Source organism: Protopterus annectens, chromosome 4.part0, assembly GCF_019279795.1.
Source record: "Protopterus annectens isolate FY-2018-M chromosome 4.part0, PAN1.0, whole genome shotgun sequence".
In the NCBI taxonomy this organism is placed as follows: domain Eukaryota; kingdom Metazoa; phylum Chordata; order Ceratodontiformes; family Protopteridae; genus Protopterus; species Protopterus annectens.
Window position 1 is genome coordinate 1,311,638,446 of NC_056733.1, and position 24,715 is coordinate 1,311,663,160.

The window sequence follows — 24,715 nt, forward strand, 5'->3', positions numbered from 1 at the left end:
CCCTTCTTTGTATATCTTCAATATCTCCAAATGGAAGGGTAGAAATGCTGACAGCTGCTGCAGAATTTAACTTCACACTCTTAGCCAAGACAGTGTAACAATGAAGGGGTACATCATCACTACTAATTTGGCAGCCAAAGAAGCATTTATCCGACTTAAATCTAGGTACCAAATTATTATTTACAAACGTACTGGGACTGAGGTCCAAACTATGGAAGTACCAGAAAAGGACTGGTGATCACCACGAGCTAGGTACTCTTACATACTCAGTGATTGGTGTCGCAGCAGGCATAACCTGAGCATGGTATTGCAAGAAAAATTGCTAAACTATGATTAATGAACACAACCACAAGGTCCAAGGAGAAGGGTCACTGATGTCAGATATTAAACACTTTCTTTCCTGTGTCTGTACATTGTCAGCCCAGTTTTTCCCCCATCAAGATGGATATTGAAAGCAAAGGGTAATCAGGATTTCACTTCACTTTTCAGCTTCATGAGTTGGTGTGCGATAGATTACATGAAGCTAATAACTGTTGGAACTTAAGATGGGTCAGTATATTATCTAAAACAATAAATGAAAATCATACCCCACAAACAGATGAAACAACAGCCTATGGTTCATAGGAAAATGGAAAACCATATAGGAGGAATCCAACAGAAGGAAATAATAAAAATCAGTAAAGCAATAATAAAAAATAAAACCACTGTGCTATGAATAAAGAAAGCAGTTTTTTCCATAATAATACAGACTTCTTTAGGTAAAATTGATGAGAATGTAACCCAGCACTGGTAGAGTTTTTAGTAGAATCTAGAACAGAAGCTGCCATTAAAAAAAGGAATAATTAGTAGAGCATATAAAATATTGCATGATAACTATAATAATCAAACAGAGGAGATTAGAAAGGATTGGGAAGAGAGACTGGATAAGCAATTCACAAAGAAACAATGAGAGGATGTATGTATGTCTCCCAAATATGCAACAAAATCTAGAAGATTTAGGATTTTTGCTTGGAAATGTTTACAAAGATATTTTATACCCAAAGTAGACTCCAGAGAATTTTTCCTCAGGTAGACAGCAAATGTTGGAGATGTGAAGGGGAAGAAAGAGCTACTTAGGAACATTTTTTTCTAGGAGTGCAGTGAGTTGGCAGACTTTAAGCATTCCCTGCAGGATGCAATGTCGGAGATGCTGGGTGGGCGGATTGGTGTGACAAGGGAGATGATTTTTCTGAGGTATGATACAGAATTGTAATTAACAAGTCATGATAAGGCCTTGCTGTGTCTAATTATGGTGGCTTCCAAAAAAACAATTACTAGAAAATGGAAATCAAAACCTAAACCAGCTATATTAGAAGTAGTGAATATAGTAACACAGATAAAACAACAAACTGAAATCTTTAGAAAAGGGTAGGAGCAAACTACTTTGGAAAACATGGAAACTGTGGAAACAACACATACACATACAGGAGAGGAATGAGGTTTAAAAGAAGGCAGGACTTAAATGAGTTCTGTAATGTTTGACTGAAAATGATTGGGTAGATTATAAGTGATGTATAATGCAACTGGGAGTGTGTCAATAAGGTTTGTGATGTAAAATGCTTGCAACTAGTATTGTGTTGGTGTGGTTTGTTTTCATTTATATAAATGTATGACTGCTTATGTCGAAAGTGATGGTTTAATAAATATGTTTCTTGTTTAAAAAAAAGGGGCAGGAATTCAATAATTTATATAATATTGCTTAGATTATATGATATATAATAACATAAGTACAACATTTGTTAATGTGTTAATACAGTTTGATTACTTTTGTATAAACGTAAATTTGCCTATGTCACAAGTGATAATTCAATAAAGATGGAAAAAAAACATGAAATCCAGTACTTAAATAGTAACTCAATCGTGTGCCTCATTTCTCCAATTAAAACGAGCACAAAATAATTAAATATCCCAGTAATGTAGCATTTCTTCCTTACTGCTGCTAGTTAGTGGCTGTAAATACACAGCATTTATATAAAAAGGTAAAAATCCAGAAAACTGGAAGAACATTACAAAAGGTATAACAAAAAATAAAGTAATCCAGATTAACATTTCAAAGATTTTAATTTGAAAAATGTACGAGACTTAAGGACTCGTTCAAACCAGGACTTCTGTCAACTAGCAACTGGAGTTAGCACTGGAATTCATTCTTTTCCAGTTTTCTGATAAAATAATCTGATATCCAGCAAAACTTGATATGTCAGATGCAAATGTTTTTAAATTCTGACACAACGCTCACTTGGATTCAGAAAGGGTTACCGTACATTCCTCTGCAGCAGGTTAACAATATAACGACTGGTTAACTAGTACTGCTGCATCTCAAATTAAAATGTATTGTAATTAAGCAAAGGGAAACTTCAGAAATCTAAAAAGTTAATGGTTTTCGTCATACCTTCATTTTTTCCATTGTACCATCATTTTGCCATTTCTAATACATCAACATCACTTTAGGCTTTTCTTTCTCCAAAATGGCCTGATTCGACTGACATGTTGAAATTATTTGGTTTGTTTCTGCCATTCATTATGTAGTGATGCAAGTCACTAGATTATTGGATATTTCACTAGATTATTGGATGTTTCTGCAAGCAGTTCTACTGTTTATTTTTACTGAATTAATCTGATCTGTGGTAGTTATGAGCTGCTAAGAAAATGTTCATGGAATATCTTGGAATACCATGGAATTCTGACATTTTATCCAAAGTAATACAGCTTTGGCACAAGGTGGTTACATTAAGGTATTAAAAGTTGAAGTTCTATCACAGCATCCATTGCACTATATTGCTTAAGTATTGGGTACATTAGCTTTGGTGCAGCAGTTACTGAAACACCTGACAGTGCAACTACCTAATAAGGCATTTTGAATGGCCTCCAGTACTCCACTGTTGTTAGTATTTAGCACTGGCATGGGTAACAGCAACTCTTCCCTAGGTAAAACATAAGAGTGCCCATCACTTTATGTAGAATTATGGTTTAACTGATCCCTTCCCTTGACAAAGATTTCTTCGAGAATTGACCATCAAGAAAAGTGTGAATTACGTCTTTTTACTAATCCCGGTTAACTCACACAGACAGAATATAAAGTTGTGGGCAGTGACCGGTCCATCAAAACTATAGTAAGAATGTAACCAGTGCCATGCTGTAGAGGGATAAAGCCCCAACTATGGCCCAGGTGACCTGGGCTCGTTTAGTAGCTCAGGCATCTGAGGCACTGGCAGGGAGGGATGGATATGCCTATTCAGGGGGAGGGCATACATTGGAAATGCTCCCAGAGGGGATATGCGGTCCACAGAGGGAAGCAGCCCTCAGATGTGCTGAAGTATATGGAGGTGGGGGTGGGAAAATAAGGGTAGAGGAAACTTACCATTAAACAGATCATCAATATACGAATGCATGCATACATAAAGCATGGAACACTACATACAACTGAAACATAAAAGGTTAAATAATAAAATTCTTAAACTAAAAGAATGAAACTACATTTTTTTTGAAATTGCCATAGATGATGTCCCTAGGTATTGCAACCTTGGAGTTGGTATAACGAGTTAAAGGAGCACAAAGGATGAAGGCCAAAACGTTTTTGACAGTACATTTTAATATTTCAGGAAAATACATTTTCTGAGTTTTGTGAAAGTAAACAGAATTACTGAAAGGGAATAACAGTAAACAAATGTACCAAATACATTTTCATTGTGCCGTGACCTGAAATACTTTGCTGCAATGTCCTTTTTATAACATGAGAATGTAAAGGAAGATGTAGAGATGTCAGTGGAAAGGATTAAGAACACAGATCATTTTGTAATAGCTAAACAGGTTGCCCAACCATACAAGTTAGAGTAAAGGCTTGGCAACCCTTCCTGGGTTAAGCTTTAAAATGCAAATAACTACCTTTGAGGACACACAGCACCTTTTCTGCTCCATTACACACACTGAACCGGAAACATTGACATATGAGACCAAAAGTCCAAACAATTTACCTTTGTTAGATGGAGTAAATGACGTGATACAGTTATCTTCATATTACTGTTCTGTAACACATCTTATCACCTATCGTGTTCTTTCCTTCTAAGAACATATAAAGCAGTAAATCATCTTTGCTGCTTCAATCAATTATGATAGTGAACTAATCTTGTAAGAGTATACCTTTGAACTCAGTTTAACTTCCATATTGATTGAAACCTATGAACTGGCAGCAATAAAAAGCCATTTTATATAAATCATTTTGATTAAGCATTCACTATTACAAGTTACATACCAAGCACAAATGCAGCAACATAATTGGAAATCTGTCCTAGGCCAACCAAGAAAAACAGCAAACAGAATATTTCCCATGTTGGAGAGAAGATCTGAATCAAGCTGAAACCTGTCTGTACAGCCATGGTGCCAAAAAGAACAATCTTTCTGCCAAACCTATAAAGAAAAAGGAAAAAAAATCTGTAAGTGCATTAAAATGCAGAATGACACAGCCTTTAGAACTATTCAATACTTTATATTGTTAGTATATTATTGTTAGTATATTCTGAAACAATACAGAGTGACTGACCACTAACAATGCAGTTACTTTACAGTTCTCATATCGGACACAGACAAGAATGGTCAAAGTATATATTTTTTTAAATAAATCTTTAAGATACACACTGCAGTGAGCCAACATTACAACTCTAATCCAACACATCAATTAAGACTAGATGTCAAAGATGTCCATATCTATCATTCTTACAATTCAAGTCTACAACTGACATGTGAGGGAGTCTATATCTTGCTGAGATGTGCATGTACAACTACTGAAGGCAACACAAAGGAAAAAAGACTAGAAGTGCTTAACGAATCCCACTGGATAAGCAATAACCTGATGTTTCCTTTCCTGTTACGGAACATTTAAAAAAAAACTAATCAAGCTCTAGTAGCCAAGATGCATGAGACATCAGTAAGCCATGTCCGATATCCACAAATCCTATGAACTGCAAGCGAGAAAATAGAGACACCTCAGCTAAAAGAGGGAGTTGGACATGTAGGTGTCAGGATATGGTTTGTTCAGGAATGACAGTGAAGGGAGAGATTGATGTTCTCAAATGGAAAGTCAGAGAATGGAGGGAACACCACCCCGTGAAAACGGTAAGGGAACAGTCAGTTTAGAATACAAGGTAAGCACCCTGGTGGCTAGCACCCCAGTGGTTAAAGTAGAAAATGGCAAGAACTGGTGGAATGCTACAATGCATCATCCCAGTGATGAATTAAGGTAGGAGGAGGATGATAAACTAAAAAGAATAAATAAGTGGCTAAAAGAAAGAGGGGTATAGCCATGTCAGATCCAAACCTCCTAGGAACAGACTAAACTATTTAAAATTCATTGCAGACAGAGACAGACAGAGAGAAGAACCTGATTAAATCCAGGGGCCAAACTGGAGTTCAGGCAACTGATGCAGGAAACTACTAAAAGGACACAATTTTGGATGTGGCACAAATCAAGCTGGCAAAAACCAGCATGTCCAGATGACTGCACTACTGATTGGGTCTCTGTGTGGATTAAACAGCTGGGAATGGCTGCTTGCTTGGACGGGTCTGCTAGTAAATAAATTACCTACATATGCAACTTCTGGTAGTCTGAATTTTCACTTTAGAGGGTTGAGCTTCAAGTTCACTTCATGTGCTCTGTCTAGAACTCTCTTAAGTATTCTGTCATGCTCTGCTTCACCCTTTCCTCCAACTAACAAATCATCTACTATTATGGCGCAGGGATAACCTGAAAAAAATTTGCTCCACTGCATGCTTAAAGACTTCACTTGCAGAATTTATTCCAAATGGCAACCTGAGAAATCTGTATCTTCCAAATGGAGTAATGGATGTAATCAGTAATGAAGATTTTGCGAAAAAGCATCACTTGCCAAAATGAACTTTTTGCATCTAAGACAGAAAAAACTGTGGTATTCAGCATTACAGTTGCAACTTCCTCTACTATACGCATAGGATGATGAGGTCTTTTTAATGCTTTATTCAAATCTCTTAGGTCAGTGCATATTCTGATTTCATCTGAGCCTTTTTTTGAGCTGCTACCATGGACAACACTCATTCGGTAAGTTCTGTAACTGGACAAATTACACCTTGCTGCACCATTTCGTCCCTCTGGGCTTTGGCTTTATGTTGCATAGCTATCAGTATTTTTCTTGTTGGTCTTACCACTGGACTGATCTTTGGGGTCTAACTTCATAGAATACACAACTGGAGGTTTGCCCAACTTGTCATCAAAAACATCAGCATTGTCTGAAAAAATAGTGTTACTGAAGCTGGAACTGGGATATGTGCTTATCTGATTAACTTCTTTGGTAAAATAAAGCATACCCATTATCAAACTGTGTCTGAGACCCAATAATGACTGCAGATGTCTTTGAACTACATAAAATAATAAGCTATAACAGTTCTTGGCCACCTAAAATGAAAGCACTACTGAGCCTTCAGTTTGAATTTCTTCATCTCCATAAGTAACAAGTTTCACACAACTGGTCACATTTAGCTGTTCACCAGCTCTCATTTTAAGAAAAGTATCTGCAAACATAACATTACATATTGAACCAGTGTCTACTTTGAGCTCAGTGGGTTTATCATTGATCTGGACAGTACAAAATACTTCATTCTTTGCCAACAAATCTACTGCATTAATTCTTTTACCAACTACTGACACACCATCTACATAGAAAGCAGACTTGCAGTTTGCTTTTGCGAATGAGCCTTCTTTATAACACTATGAGGCTTACTTAATTTACAACATTTTTGAAAGTGGTTCCATTTCTTACATTTATAGCACTGCTGACCAGATGCTGGGCACTTTTCCTTTAGACTCATGGTTGGTACCAGAACTGTGACAGCTAACAATAAAGCTTGACTTGGGTTTTGCTGATTCACCCTTGTACTGTACTAAGCATGCTACTTTAACTGAACTAGTGTTAGAACTTGATGGAAGATTGTGGGTTTTCCTTGCCACACCCACAGGGGCTAAAGCTGCCATGTGCTTAGGCCTGTTTCTGCCAGCCACATGTTGCATGCTGTCGACTTTTGCTCTGGAGCCTGCTTAAATCACTTGCAAGCATATCTGTGTGCCTTTCTGTAACTTCATGGATTTGACAAATCTCAATAGCTTTGCTCAGCATTAAATCACTGTCATGAAGCAAAATCTTTCTCACAGCATCACTATTAATACCACACATGGGCCTGTCCTTTATTAACTCATCTTTTAAATCACCAAACTTACATGTTTTAGCTTTGTTTATAAGGTCAATAATACAAGCTGCAAATTTTCTCCTTGCTTTTGATCTCTTGTCTAAAAGAAATGCCTCTTTAATGTAACATTGGTCTGGGAGTTACAGTTAAATATCTTTCTGAATTTGCACTTCAAACTCTCGGGGGTCTTCCCTTGATTCAGCCTATATAATAATACAATGATTTTCCCCTTCAACTTCATACACTGCTGGTGCATATACAAATGAACACTCTCTTTCAATGGCCTCTGGCCCTGCTAGGTTTAGCAAAATGAATGCCCTGGTGCATGCATCTTTATGAGAATAAGATGCTTGTATGAATATATTGTACTCTTGCTCTAATATTGCTCTCTACCCCCCTAATCCTGCGAAAATCACTCCTACATGTACTTCATTAAGTACTTCTACACCGTGCCGTTCTTTCCCAACAGCTTCCCCTCGCCAATTCTAACATAAGTTCTAAACATTTAATGTACATAATGTAAATACTATACATAGCTTTCTTCTCTACTCTTGCTCCCTATATACTTCCTTCCTTCTAAATCTATATAAAATTGACTAACAAATGACACTATCTAAAAAATGTGTCCAACATATTTCTACTAAACATTAGCCTCTTTCTCCTCTGTATATCTCCCCATCTCTTATTACACTCAAATCATTTTCCAAATTGTCTCTTTCTCTATTACTCAACTGCCTCTCTCTCCTTTCTACACATTTCTACTACTCTTTTCACTTTCCAATGGCTATCCTACTGACTATGTATGTATATCATGAACTATCCTCAAGTTTTCTATCTTTTTCTTAATGCACTGTATTTTTGCTACATCTCACTGTATCATTTTACATTTGTTTAAAATATTGTATGTATATCATGAACTATCCTCAAGTCTATCTTTTTTTAATGCACTGTATTTTGCTATATCTCACTATCTTTTTACATTTGTTTAAAATATTATATAATGTTATGTTTTATTTTAAATTTTTATTTTTGTAATTTCTGAGCTTTTCTCCCCAGGCTTCCACTGAAAACGGGCTCTTTGAGCCCAGTGGACCACCCCGGTTATCAAACTGGAAATAAAATAAATAAATAAATAAATAATCCTCAATTCTCTGTGATATTCTGATCAAATACAAGTGGTAGTGGCTTTGCACGAACATACACACATGTACATATGCCAAAGATTTATGCCAGTACTTGTAATGGGTTCCCATCACCAAATCGAAGAGGCTAAACATTGAACGGTCTTAATGTCGGAAATGCCGTTCAATTATGTGCTTTTTGTGAGATTGTAATACAGTGAAGATCAGAATACTTGCCCTTTCCTCACTGTAGTGCGATCTTGGAGTTGGTATATATAATTAGCGGTGGGTCTGGGAGGCACAACCCCCCACCCCAGAAATGCACTTCGAAGTCAGGCATTTTCGGCCTATAGGCCATTCGATGTTAGTGTCTTCAGTGTTCTAATATAGACCCCTTGTAGCTATGCTTAACAGCACAACAATCCTCTGTATAAATGAACTTTGCAAAATAAGTTTCCTGGACACTGTAATAACTCTTGAAATCACCTTACCGTAAAAGTCACTACTTATTATAAGAAACATTTCAAATAACTGCACTGTGTGAATAAACTAGGTGGAAGAAGCTGAGAGCAAGAAACATTTTGAAGTAAATGCACTTTGCAAATAACCAGTACACAACACATTGAAATTTCCCCAAAATGGCTGCACTTTGCTAAACAACTCTGTACAGTGCAAGAAACAATGTAATGGTGGAACTCTGAGAATAGACACAACCAGCACAAAAAACTTTTCGAAGTGGCTGTGCTTGACTGCACTTTACGAAAATAGTGGCAAACTCTTCAGAATAAATTCACAGTGATAAACACACACTGTAAGCACTTTTACACACTTTAAGATACTTTGAATAATTCTAGTTATACCAAATCAGAGCTCCAATTAATGTGAAGTAGTAGTTTATGCCAAAACACAGTAATTCGCCAAAAAACATGCAGCCACATTGCTTGATTTATACTTAATGTGTCCTTTTTGCCCTTTGTTATATTCGTTTTGTTCATTTAATCTCTTTTCGTACCCATTACATTTCCTCATGCTCATTTTAACTCTAAACATGCTTGTTTTACTCTAAACATGCTCATTTAGCAATTGTGAGTTTAATTCTAAACCTCTCATGTGCTTTTCTGGTGCTCGTTTTATCAAATATCTTACCTTCAAACATGGTGTCCTTTTAATACGCTTTTTATGCTTCTTGTTTGCTCAATAAATGTTTCTGTGCTATTTGTTTGTTTAGTACTGTGTTTTGTGCCAATTTAATGCTCCATATTATCTTTTTTAATAAATAAATAATTTGTGCAAGTTTTCCTTACCTTTAGTTTGCTTCTGGCCTTTTTGTGCTCTTGTTTCACTTAGTTTGCCTGCCAGTTAACTCTGCACCTTGTGGCTCTGAGTAACAGTCTCTGGAATCCCAGTACTGACATCACATCGCTCGTCTAGTTAGGATGAGGTAGATGAACATTTCTTATGGGACAAAATCAGCTTATTAAAATGTATATTAATTTCAGTTTCATTAATGATGCTATAATATAATTGTTAAAAAGCAAATATAATTTATATGCAGGGCTGTAAAAATACAGCTTCATAAGCTAGAGTTACTGTTGTGTCTCAACTGCATTCTTTTAATATGTAACAAGGAAAAATTAAGTGTTGTATAAAGTCGAGGCATGTTAGCTACTGTAAAAGAAATCTGTTAGCCTGACTCCTCCAGGCTATAAGTACATTGTTACTAGAGAAGGTTTGAAACATCCAAGGTCAAAAAACAAGACCCCTTGAAACAGGTGGGTCATGTATAGGAAAATGTTCATGTGAAGTCCGAGGTGAAAATCACGAGAAATGAGAGCATTTGCAAAGTCATTTATTTGTCAGGGTCACTATGTACATAAAGGTTTGCATGAATGGTTTGATAAGAAAAAAGTGTATAAAAGATGTAGTTTTTCTCTCTTCAGAGAGACTGACTTACCAACTGCTATGAAGATTCTCTCCCAGCGCTGTAAATAAAAATTTCTGTTTGCACATCCTGAATTGCTGTTCCTGACTGAAGGCATATAAGGTAAATTCTTAATGCTATTTATTTATGACTTTAACACATTGCAGGTTCTGTTCAAACAGCTTTATTATGTATAAACGCATTAGAAATTACACATTAGAAATTAAGCTAAATAACTAACTTGTATACAAGCTAGTTTTCTCATACACAGATGTCCACACTCTGGCTGTACCCACAAAATGGCACTGAAGCTAGCACGTGCTTGTTATTTATATGCATGTTCAGGTCTTAGAAATGTTTCTTAAAGGTACAACACACATGTTATTCTACATTAAGTATGCAGTAGTCTTCTGACTTTAGAAAGGTCTTATGAATGACTGCCTTAAAATGTTATGTGCAGAGACTGGACACTGCAGTTACTGCTGCATGTTTGTCCAGTTCTTCAAAGGAGCATAAATGGGAACTGTGTCCATATTCTTGTATTAAGTCAAACTTAGTCAAGATGACTGCTGGGTCCAAGGACTCATCTTGTCATTGACACCATTTGTCTTCAAGTTTTATAGAGAAGATATTGTGAGCAGTCAGGGATGAAGGTATGTCCAGTTTGCTGACCTAGAGAGGTGGCATATTTATTCTTCGAGATGATATTGCTGTTTTTCCTCACCTTGCTTTGACCTGTGAAGTTTAGTTAGCTCTTTCATGGCCAAGTATAAAGCAACTGGAATAAGTATTAGCATATCTATATCCATATCTTATGCCCTATAACTCTCCCAGAAGATAAAGGATTGTTGTCTTTATTTTGATAATGGGTGAGAGGAAGAAAGCAGGACAGTTGCCTGAAAACAGGATTAAAAATACCTGGAAATCTAGCTCACAAGTGATGGCAACTGATGGGTGAGATAAATACTGGGTCAGTGGGTAAAGCTATTCAAGGACTGAACTGATGTTTGATGAAGCAGCAACGGCCAAGTACTTTTGACACTGCTCCTACTTTAAAAGGTCAGAATACAACACCATCTTTACTCAAGGGTAATGAAAGAAAGACAAGACTGAGATTAAGAGATCATTAGGTCAGGTGACAGAAATGAAATAAAGTTTCCTGTTGACTATAGATGCATAGATATTCCAGGGCTATTGAGTATTAGGATCATTTTAGCCTAGCCAGTACCTCCCTCAGGCTGCACCTCCTTTCTCCAGGAGGGCCATACCAGTCAATCCCAGGGTAAATTTGTTGATACCGAATTCAGTCATCTAGGTCATACTTAGAGGAAGATGTGAGTTGCACTGGTTAACGTGCAAGGGAACTTTACTCCAGAGGTTTGCGTTTTGTGTTGTATTTATCTATAGATGAAGACTTAGGTCCACGGTTCTAGCACTGATGGAAATATTGGACTTGTAAAAATACAGAAATTCTGGGACAGCTGTGTCTTCAATGGCACAGTAAAAGAGAAAGAGATCTTCCCTTAAAACTATGTAAGACATTGAATAAAGGGATACAGCTTCCAGACTCTTCTGACAGCTCTGAGACTTTAGGCCTGTGATTGTTCAGGTTAGGAATGTTTGGGATTTCTCTAATTGGTTGATATGCTTAAAGAGATACATCCCAAAGGGGCAACATACTTGAAAATTGGTCTGATCAATGCTGAGTATAAACAGACCTTCAGGATGTTCCTTTGGCAAATATCTGTGCTAAATAAATTGATTGAGAACCACTGTCACCTAATGGTAAAAATATAGTTTTTTTTTTCCAACCCAAGTCCCTAGGTCCCTGAATACATTTACATTTTGTAGTCGTACATTGTCTATATAGTAAGATGTGGACTCGGACTGCCTACCAATGGTGATGATACTCATGTTTTAGCATTTACTTTGAGCACATGTTCTGTACACCAAGAGCTTACTATGAGGAGTTCATGCTGGAGAGTTTGGTTTTGGAAATAACAGCAATCTTGAGTTTGCACTATGCAAATGTGGTTAGCTAGAGGTCTTCACTTTCTGTTTGGAGATCTGAGACATTAATACCAAGAAAGGAGAGGGCCCATAACCAAATCCCTGCTGGTCAATTTAATACTTTCTGATGAGGCAACTGCAATCCATTCAACTCTCGCAAAATGGCTGAAAGATGAAACACATACTATCAATCTTACTACATATGAGTCGATTTTTAAAGCATTTAGCTTCTGTATGCTGACAGTATGGGGGGGGTAAGCTTATGGACCTAAGTTGAAGGGCTTAATGACAACAGTCTGCAGAGATGCTTGTCACAGACCTTTTACTGAAAAGTTAAAATTCTCTAGTGCCTTATGAACAATAGCATCTAAGCAATCACAGGGACCATTAGAGGCCAAGCCACATACACCTTTAAACAGACACACTTAAGTTCTTGCCACCCTTTACAAAAACTAGCCCCTCCAGCAAGTCTTGTTTATTTGCTGGTATAAATTTAGGCACCTACTGTGGGCATTTACAGAGCAACTGATTTTGTGAAGAAATAAGAGGTCAAATACAACTGTGTTTTTCATGGCTCAAAAACAGAGAGAGAGGATACCTCAGAGTAGCCAGTAAGCTAAATATAAGTAGTCTTGCGATAATCTATGAGCATAATTAAAGGACCTGAGGATTTGTTTTTGTTAAAAATCATTGGGGTCTCATCAGTTGAGTGAAATGGCTTCATACCAAAGGTGGCACCGTTTGCAATAAGATTCTGAAACGGGAAGAACTCAATGGTAAGAAGACTTAACTGGATCTTGAAAATATTCTATTGGAAATTAACTGGGTCATGCAGAAGGATTTCCTGATTATGCTGGAAAGATGATAATCGCATGAGGAAGAGTTCCTCACATCTGCAAAAAAAGAATACCAAACAGAGGAGGACCCAGCACTGACCCCTGTGCAACTCCAGCAGTTACAAGTTTACCTATGAACATTCGGAGAGGGTAGTAGCAACTTCTACTATTTGGGATCTGTTGGATAGCAAAGTACATTTGTCTAAGTTGAACTTATGATAACAGTAGATATCTGAATGATTACTGCTGCAGTAGCCTTGGATATACGTGTTATATTCTGCCAAAGATAAAATAGCCAAACAGCTTCCAAAGCTTCAGGACACCTTCCTACTCCATCCTTAGATGCCAATAGACAACGCTTGACAGAAGTAAATCTTTTAGACCTTTGGATCAATTGTTTATTTCTTGTAAAGGTAAGAAGAAGGGACAACCCATGTCAAGACAGACCATTTCCAAATGATTGTCTAAGGCTATTATCTTTCGTTATACCCAGCATAACAAATCAGTTCAAGGCAGGGTCAAGTCCCACTCTGTCAGGGTCTTGGCTTCATACATGACTTTTTGGAAAGGGTTTGATTTTTGAAGCTGCTACTTTGTCCTATGTACATACTTTTACAAAGCATTTGATTCCTTCTCTATGTCCAGATCAAACTTTGCTAGGACCACTCTCCAGAGGTTAACGGACTCTCTTCCTTCCACCTTCCAAGTGTAATTAGCTAGGGTACTCTACCCATATTGCTAAGGCTACTGCAGCAGTGATCAATATGATGAACATAGTACAGTTGTGTAAAATGAACTTACCATGGCAGTATATGTTCAAATGATCACTGCTGCGTTTGCCACTTCATTACCCTTAATTTTGGTGCGTTTTTTTTTTTTGCCAAGGTGTAGACATTTCGTTTTTGTTGTTCCTAGCACTGTCCTTTCAGGTCTCAGCATCATCCAGAACTTGTCTCAGCATCATCCAGAACTTGTCTTTTAGTCAGCTCAGCTCAAGTTGACAGTTTGGATGCACAGAATATGCCCTGAAGCTTTGGAACCAACCACCTGTTACATCCTTGGCAGGATATAAACCATGTAGCTATGGCTTTTGCAGAAGTGATCAATATGATGAACATCTCTATAATACTATGGACAGTGCAGAGGCTTTAAGTTTAAGTCCACAGTGCCTCAGTGTAAGCTTTCTAAAGGACAAAGGCAAAACAAAATGTAATGGTGCACTTTGTTTAGAATTTATATTTTTCTCATTGCATAATGCTTTGAACTACAAGTGGTTTATACTCCTCCATGAGCTGGGAGAACCTTAAAACAGAACAATTTCTTTTTCAGCGTAGAATGAGAAAATGTAGTTGTTCTAACAATCCTATAAGGATAAGCCAAGGTCTGTACTCAATGTAATAATTCTGGGCACAGTCCTTAGGAAAAGGACCCTCTGAAGCAGACCGAGAACATGCTGGAGAGATTATTTCTTTCAGCTGGCTTGGGGATGTTTGTAGGTTTCTCAAGATAAGTTAAAGTCTGTATCTAGGGGAAAGGGAAGATAGTTCAGCCCCTTTACCTCTGCTGCTGCTCTAGTCCTCAACAAGAAAAGAAGAAAGAATGTAATAAAGCCAACATGATGTACAGATGTGCTTTGTATATTAAGATAAAGATATACGCTTGGTATTTATCTCTTTAGTTATTTATTTCTTAATTGGGTTTGTTAACACATTTCAAACACAAAAACATGGACAGCCAGTAATAGAGGAGTTAGCCTGCTAATTGGGCTGTAACCCAGATTTAATTTAATCTCAAAACAGAAGTTTAAACAAATAGAGCTGATATGCTCGACTTCTCCTACATGTTTTCAACAATAATTACACAATTTCAACAACTGGTAGGCGAATTTTAGCTATGACATGATATTGGTAAATGAATTATATTCGAACAGCAGAGACCATATTATTATGTGTTATTTATATACACATATAAAATAACATATGTATATACATGTATATACATACACACATTACATTATACATGTATACACACACACACACACACACACACACACACACACACACACTTCATAATTGTATAGCTATGTTTATCTGGGTTTACTATCAAAATGTGGAACAGCACTTGCGCAAAACTGGGATGGTCAAATGCGTCTTCTCCACTTTTCGTAATGGTGTTCTGAAAATGTTCGAATGCACATTACAGAATGTGACTGCACTACAGTGGGAAGTAGGAAACTTACCCTTTTTCTCACTGTAGTGCGATCTTGAGTTTTAATATATAATATGCAGGGGTTGTGGGGAGAGCAGCCCACCACATTGCAGGTACAGGGTGGCTTGTGCCCTGCAAAAACATTACCAGTAACACGGACTTTCGACATTGGAACTTTTGGTGATCGAATGTCAATTCCGTAGTCACCATTTATGACATTTTGGTAATTCTGTATTACCAAATTCAGAAAACAAATTTGATCAAAATGTAGAAATTTTTTGATTTTCCACATTTTGATAATAAACCATTTATCTGTATCTATGCAAACATGTGTGTGTATATGTGTATCTCTCTCTCTCGATAGATATATATGAACACACACTCACACATACATAAAAATATATATCTGTGCATTTATATAGCTATGCATGTGTGTATATCTAAAATATTATATATACATATACACACAAAATATATAAATATATTTAGAGAGATGTTTTCTGTACGCGCGTGCACTATATATATATATATATATATATATATATATATATATATATATATACACACACACACACACACACACACACACACACACACACACACACACACACACACACACACACACATATTTATTTTATGGAGCTAGTGGCATTCATTTTTATCAAGGTTGTCAATGTGCCTAAAGTCGTCCCGATAACGTCAAATATGATGGTCAACACCCATCTGCACATGCACTGAAATTACTCCTTGGAACATGCTGAACTGAAAATGTGTTTTTTGCAGGGGAGAAGCCCACTGTGTGCTTCACGCTCCCTACTAATCGCATACATTAACTTCAATTCCCCAGGGTTATCTTTTGCAGCACAACTGTTGACCACTTGCATTACTGACCAAAATGGGTCAACAATACAAAGTCTATGTTAGTCACGATTGACCAGTCTTGTGGAAACATACATGTGTGTGTGTGTGTGTGTGTGTGTGTGTATATATATATATATATATATATATATATATATATATATATATATATATATATACACACACACACACACACACACACACACACACACACACACACACACACACACACACACACACATATATGCAAACCCACATGTATGCATACATGCATACACCTACACTGGTATCAAAACAAAGCAGTGGAGGCATTCTGTCCATAAAATAGTGGATTTGTATTAAAACAAAGGGCAAAATAACACTTTAATAGTGCAAACTTTTCTTCAAGACATAAAACAGAGAACACAAAATCTGTAGTTTCTTACATCATTTTAGATTTAATCTCAAAATAAATTCAGGTAGCTTTCTCCAGTTTGGGTTCTCAGTAGAATAGCTCCAGAATGACTTAGGCTCCTTCAGCTTATATCTTCCTTTCTACATTAAACTTCATAGAATGCTACTCCAGGTACTACATTCCCCATGCAATGAAAAGTCAGCTTGTCCAATCTCCAGGGCCATAGTCCTCCATTTATATACATTACATTGACACGGAAACTTCCTTCAACCAGGACTGCATAACGGAACCTCTCTATCTAATACAAAAACATACCTGAGCTTTCATAAATAACCACATTTTGACCTTTAACATTACTTAAAAAGACAATTTTTTAAAAAAAAATCATATCACAGTACTATTTTTACACAGCTTGGTTGAGATCCCCCACCAATTTGAAACTGAGGCCCGCAAAATGGGTTGCTAGCCTTGGGTAGGCCATCTGAATTGTGATGGGCTAAAGCAGAGTGAACATGAAATGTCACTGTCATAATAAAAATGCTCACTGACAAAACTTAGTACTCCCATTCTGTTGTTTAGTGACTGATGTAAAGTCCCTGCCCAGAAGATAATACTTTAGTGATGAAAGTGTCCACCTGACTGTCTGCCATTCCCACTCAGTAGTGACACAACTGGTCTGTGCACTGCTTAGAGTGTCCATTTTAAAAATACAGGCAGTTCTTCTCCCCTAAAATCCAGTGACAGCACTACCACTGAGCCTACATCTAACGCATCAGTGTGCACCAAGAGATTACGGAATCTGGGGATGCCAAGGCATGTTGAAAATAACACAGCAATGGAAAGAAATTTCCCTATATCAAATCTGTGACACAGCACATTACAGATGAAAAAATGGGATATAAACTTTGTACACACCTTTCTCCAACACTGCTCTCACTTGTTCCTTCATGTCTGGAGTGGGCCAATTTCTCACTGGTTGAAGAATTTTTTTTTTCTGGGGACTGACAATTCTCCATCCTATTAAGTTAAACATATTACTTCTGTCATGCCTAAAACATTCTTAGAGGTACTGACTGTCAACCAGGGTTTTCTAAGAGTCTAACATAGTCAGTACCTTAGTTGGATGGAAGCCCCAATCCTCAGAGCAATATGACATTGTCCAGATAAGTAGCAGTACACCTAATGGAGGGCTTAGAACTCCACCTATTAAGCTTTGAAAGGCTGGAGGGGCACTATGCATCCCAGAAAGGACAGTATACTGGAAAAAGCCTAACAGGGGTTGAAAAGGTTGTCCTTTCCTGATCTTCAGTTGATACAGAAATTTGCCAATACCTCCTTGTCAGAACCAATATCATTAAGAATTTTGCCTTCCCCAACTTTTACATGAATTAATCTACCCTAGTCATTGGACAGCTGTCAAATTACAAAATGCTGTTCAGCTTCCTAAAACAAGTGTAAAACCGAATTACTCTGTAAAGCTTTGAGAATAACACTATCGGGCTGTCCTAATTGTGTTTTAGTACTCTTTGTCACCATCCTCTAACTTTGTGTTGTACTTCCTGTTGTAGAGAGTCTCTCTTTGCTCTGGTATTTAGTAAGGTTTTAAGTTATGCTTTTCTGCTTGAACAGACTCAGTATGGTGTTGAATCAGACTTGTTCTGATGGTTGGTTCTAAAAATACTTCCTTGTCTCTAACAGATACTCCCTTATCCCTTGTTTTTTTGCATATTACAAATGAACCATATTTAGCCAAAAACTTGTTTTCTGCTGAGGGGTACAAAACTTAACACATGGGTTCTTCTTTTAGATATTTTAACAGGGAAACTTTGGAATAAAAGAAATGAGGAGGTCTGTCATATAATAACAGAAAGTGACTAAACCCTGCCGAGCCTGCAGTACTTCTCTAATAGCAAACAGGAGGTATGCTATTACACTGACCCAGACTTTGCAACCTTCCTCAAAAATCTCTCTCAGCTTGGACTTTAATGTTTGGTTAAAACTCCATTAACCCATCTGTCTGGGAATGATACATGGAGCTTTTTAATTGCTTGACCCTAAACAACTAATACTACTGGTGCACTGTTTTGGACATGAATACCCTGGTGAGTGAATGCATGCCTACTTTGGTAAATAATTACCCTACTTCCTAGCTATAGATTTAGCAACAGCCTTACATATGGAGATAATCTTGGGGTTCTTAGTTGCAAACTACTATATGCAACTCCAAAAACAAACTTCAACTGCCAGTTAAAAGTGTGGAGTCAGAACAGTAGAACCTTATACAAAAGCAAGAAACTCCAGGCTACCACAACTATAGAGGCCAAATCTTTATTAAATTGGTAAGCACTTTCGTGGTATAAACAAACCACTTCTTCAGACCACATGAAGAAATGCTCACATATTTTAAACAAAAAAGTTACCAATCATGATACAATAAAACACATGTAAAACAATCAAATAATAAAATAAGTTGAAAGTCTGAATCAACCAGAAGCAAAGTAATAAATACTTACATACATAAAACCAATCAGCAAGAAAAGGAGTGGCAGCAAACATTTCTCAATGGTAGGGAATTAAGGAATTGTTAATTTTTTTAATTTTTATTGGCAGCAAAGAAACTTTCTCCTGCATATAACATCTTTCAGCAACAAGAAAAAAAAATCTTTGCCTTTCGTTAAACGATGGACCAATTGTTGAAATATACCAAGTTATATAAAGACCTAAATGCTTATATATTCATTTAGATGCACTGAGAATTATATATAAGTTTCTTTAGAAGTAGTGCAGCGTTTGCATTGTCTTTACTTATTTATTTAAGCGCAGAGTTGTAATAGAACTACATTAAGATTGTTTTTTAGCTTAAATTATTATACACACATATATAGATTTGTATTTTAATTTGCAAACTGCAACATGAGTTATGTGTAAAAAATTCATTGGTTTAGTACCTGTATTTAACATCACAACACCGTTTTCAATAGTTTGTTATTTGATTTTGGAAGCTATACATTGCCACTTTAAATGGTTAATGAGACACCCATTTACATAGGGTTTGGTTTCAATCTAAGCAATTTAAGTTGTATATAAGCACTGCATTATAGAACTTTTATTTGTCTGATGAAGCGTGGCTGTGACCAACCCTTCAGTTATATTTATTACAATAAAGAAGAGTTTTAGAACTTTATTGAACTGTGGATTTGAAAAGCCTGTTTAACAGCAACCGTTCAGTATTTTAACTACATTGCATTGAGATCAGGTTTCTGCTTTTGCATCTTTCAGCAACAGCCATCCTAAGAAATAGATTCATAGGTTGTTACTATGCTATCGGCCCTAGGACCTATACAAACCTAGACATAACAATTCCCTGGCTATTTCTTCCCACACTATTCACTTCCCTGGACCCCTGTCTAGCAGGGCAACTGACATGATCCCTGGGGTGAATTTCCTTTCTCCCATCCAATCGTCAAGGTCCCTCTTGAGGAGGGCCAAAGCGATAAAAGACATAAAATAAGAGATAAGACAGAGAGATAAAACATTCAAAAGCCGTGTATAAATTTGTAAATGAAAAACAATAAATGAGACGTGCTGAAATCGAGGGAGGCCTGTTCCAACAGCAACACATATTAAAAAAATTGGTGAATTACTAACTTGTCCCTTATTGGAGCAATCAATTATGTTCCTGTAACTACCCCCTCCAATAGGACTTGATATAAACCTAATATATCAAAGGATAGTAAAGAAATAACAGACCCAATCAAATGTAAATATGCAAGACATTCAAAGACTGTGCACGAATTTGTATTAAAAAAAAAAAAACTGAGACATAATGTAGTCAAGAAAAACTCGTTCCAATAGGAGCGCTTATTAACAAACTGCTCCAATAAGGGACGTATTAAAAATTCACCAATAAATTATCTACCTGTGACTACCTCCTCCAATAGGGCTTGATATAGGATTAGGCTATCAAAAGATAGTAAAGAAATGGCCGAGCCAATCAACTGCAAAACATTGGCTGGACAAAATGTGCATGATCTCAACAAAGCAATTTAAACATATGCCAATCAAAAATACAAATACTAGTCCATATAAATGAAAGCTCACAAATAATCTAAACTAAAAGCAATAGGTATTTAAATAATTGTGACAATCCACAACAAAGAAAATCTAACATTTTATGTCAGTAGCAGGGTCAATGCATCATATTTATTGAGCATAACTTTGATTACAGCACTGTTTATATCCGTTTACACACACTATAATATAATAATATTAGTAATTGGTTACTCTGGTTATATTGTGTTGTTGAATAGACAAGTGCAGATTCTGATTGGTCATCTCTTTTCACTTAGTCATTCTATTGGTTAGCACTGTCTATAGCATCTTTGGAGACATTTTGTTATACAGAGACTGGCTATTTTTAGTTATCTTTATGAGTGGAGATTGTTTACATAGGTTTTCTATATATTTTTCCAATGGTTTAAGTTATGCTTGGATATACTTATTTTTGTCTATTTGTTTCTGCCATATACATCTATAGTATGTTTTTTTGACTGGTTGTTTTTTTTCTTTATACACGTCTGTATTCTGAGAGCAGTTTTTGATTAGTTATGGTAAGCGCTCCTGTGAATTGATTGGTTATAGTGACCAGTAGCCCTATTGGGGTGCTAGTCATAGGAATAAGGCTGATTGGTTACCTACTTTACTTCTCCTGACTAGAGCAGAGCTTTCTCCATGCGTCTCCATTGGAACTCGTTTTTTTGGTCTTATCATGCCTTAAATAATCAATCTAGGCTGATTGGTTATTTACTGGATTTTTCCTTATAGAAGTAGAGTTGTTGTCTATGTATTCCTACTGGAACTAGTCCATTCGGCCTTATTATGCTCTGAATATTACAGTGTATATAAAAAGTGTACACACCCCTGTTGAAATGCCAGGTTTTTGTGATATAAAAAAATGAGACCACAATAAATCATTTCAAAACTTTTCCCACCTTTCATGTGACCTATAACCTGTGCAATTCAATTGCAAAACAAATAAATCTGTTAGGAGGAAAAATATAAAAAAATAAAAGCGTACAATAAGCTGGTTGCATTAAGTGTGCACACCCTTAAACTAATACATTGTTGAAGCACCTTTTGATTTAATTATAGCCTTCAGTCTTCTTGGGTAGGAGTCTATCAGCACGGCACATTTTGACTTGCAATATTTGCACACTCTTCCTTGCAAAGGCACTCCAAATGTGTCAGATTGTGAGGGCATGTACAGCCCTCTTCAGGTCACCCCACAGATTTCCTACTGGATTTAGGTCTGGGCTCTGGCTGGGCCATTCCAAAACTTAAATTTTCTTCTGATGAAGCCATTATTTTGTTGATTTGAATGTATGCTTGGGGTCATTGGTGTGTTGAAAGATGAAATTCCACTTCATCTTCAGCTTTCTAGCAGATGCCTGAAGGTTTTGGGCCAAAAGTGACTGGTATTTGGAACTGTTCATAATTCCCACCACCTTGACTAAAGCCCCAGTTCCAGCTGAAAAAAAGCAACCCCAAAGCATGATACTGCCACCACCGTGCTTCACCATGGGGATGGGACTAAAACCAGCTCATGCTGACAGCGTCTCACCCGAGGGACAGTGCCAGTACCTGAATTTGAATCAAGCACCTTAACCTGTGACAGAACCTAATGCACTGTGATCTTCCAGACATCAAAGGCAAGAGGCCAACCTGGGAGTTGTGTTACATAGGATGTACAGGTATTGCAGACCATATCACTTGAATCTAGTAGTCCTTGCAGCTCTCTGCCCTCAATGAAGTTAATCTTTGCAGTATCACAGTAACAGAATGCAGTTTCAGCCACTCTAGCAGATCATTTGCCACATTCCACAGACATAACATCACTAGTGAAATGTTTTTCAGGGGTTACAGTTTCCACCATTGTAACAGCGTTATTGTCACTAGTAAAAAAAAAATAGCTTTGACATTCTTTTTTCACATCTTAAAACAAAGAATGTTGAATGGGGAAAAATCAGCCAGTAATATTGACACAGATTTTACTACATTTCTAGAATGTTCAGTTCTACACACGGGTTCCGGACATAACAACCCTTCTACTAACACACTACCACTTTCAGTGTCCTTACAGCCAGGGTGACCCACTTACTTTCTTAAAGCAATAAGTAAAGTTTCCAAATTTGTTAAAGATTAGCACTTGTATCATTTTATTTACTGTATACTGACCATGAGGATCTAACCAAAAATGTATTATACAATTTAAGCCACACAATTGTGAGACTACCATTTTGTTTAAAAGTACAATTATGAAACTTCTGAACTTGTTTCTCTGAGTTAACACCAATTGTGGCAAGTAATGTATTTTAAACCTAATCCTAGTCCTGATACTCGGGTCCCTCTACGTTCATGAAGCCTTTCACTGGTTCTCCACCAAGCTGGCCTGAAAGGATCCTGGCCAAGATGACTTCGCTCCATCCCTCCTGGTGGGCGTACTGCTCAAAGGTGAGAAGATACAGTATAGTTGTATAGTTGTGTAAAATCCTACCATAAATGATTGATGTCTTTCTCTTCACTTTTGCAGTATTCCTAACATGAGGGATTCCCCGCCAAGGGCGGCCCAACGTCCAGCCAGTATACTAAAGACTTTTACTACCTAAGGTACATTGTACATTGCACATATGCTCCTCATAGGGCAAAAAAGTGATGTCTGGATGTACCATCCTCAGAACCAAATGCCACAACTGGATTGCCAGCCTAAGGAAAAGTCAGGGGTAAACAGTACATCCAGAAGACACAAAGTACCAGGGGGTAGGAGGGAGGATTGAATATTGTAAAAGTGAAGAGAAGGAATCTATCGTTATGGTAAGATTTTACACAATTATATTATGTCCTTCTATTCTACTGTTGCAGTATTCTTAACATGAGGGAGAGTACCAAAGCTCAGGAAGAAACTCGGGAGGAAGAAGGACCAGTAGAGCTCTCAAGAAAGCCATGAAGGATAGTCCTAGCAAAACCAGCTCTAGCTCTGGAAATTCCATCCAACTTGTAGTGTTTGGTGAAAGTATGCAAAGACGTCCAGGTAGCTGCCTCAATAATGGAATTAGTGTCCAAACACTTGAAAAAAGCACAAGAAGAAGCCACAGCCCTAGCGGAATGACATAAGGAAGGGCCTGTCCATGAGAAACTTAACAAAACAAAATAGATTTAGAAATCCAAGATGAAACTGTATGCTTGGAAATAGCCAATCCCAAAGACCTGGTATGAAAAGAAACAAAGCTAATCAGATTTCCTGAAAGCCTTTGTCTTATCCAAATAAAATCTGAGTGGTCTATGCACAGCCAAGGTATCAGATTTGTCTATGTACATCCAAGGTGTGTAGTACCTTCTCGACAGCAGATTGTGTAGAAGAGGAAAAAAGTAGGGAAAATGAATAAATTGATTAAGTGACAACTCATGCACCACCATGGGCATAAAAGAAGGATAATTACACAAGGACACCTATCCTTATGAAAAAACAAAAATGGAGGACAAGCCATAAGGGCTTGAAGCTCAGATACATGGATGGCAGAAATAACGGCAGACATAAAAACAGTCTTCCAAGAACAGTGCTGCAAAGAAGCTAAAGCCGCAGGCTGAAAAGAGCCAGTCAATTTTTCAAAAACAAAATTAACATCCCAGGGAGGATGAACAGGCCTCCTGGGAGGTCTGATGTGAAGGACGTCTTTTAGAATTTTTTTTGTCTCAAACCTAGAAGCTAAAGGAGAAAAAGGCAGACACGCATAAATAGCGGATAGGTGGGACTTGGAGGAATAGGCCTACCCAGCACCAAGCAATTCACACAAGAAAGAAAGAACCACAGGAACATCCACTGACAGTGGATCCAAGTTACATGAAAGACACGAGACAGAAAACCTTTTCCACTTGGATATGTAGGATTTCCTATTATTGGGTTTCCTGGCCTCCTTCAGAACCCTAAGCACGTTGTCACAGAAAAGGTGTATGCAAGGAATCAGAATCCTATCACCCATAGAGTCAGTTGAAGAGTGGACAGGTGGGGATGGATTAAGGATCCTTTGTCTTGTGTGAGTAGGTCCACCCTGTGAGCTAAGTT

The 24,715-nt window shown here is 37.2% G+C and overlaps 1 protein-coding gene across 2 annotated transcripts in view; it reads right to left on the reverse strand.

Moving 5' to 3' along the window:
• SLC22A5 (solute carrier family 22 member 5) overlaps positions 1-24,715 on the reverse strand; it is a 703,827-nt gene that overhangs the window by 559,913 nt on the left and 119,199 nt on the right. For both annotated transcript variants that reach the window (XM_044069191.1, XM_044069190.1), the window contains one exon: positions 4,289-4,443. In XM_044069191.1, the coding sequence (XP_043925126.1) occupies positions 4,289-4,443 (155 nt within the window). The remainder of the gene's footprint in view (positions 1-4,288; positions 4,444-24,715) is intronic.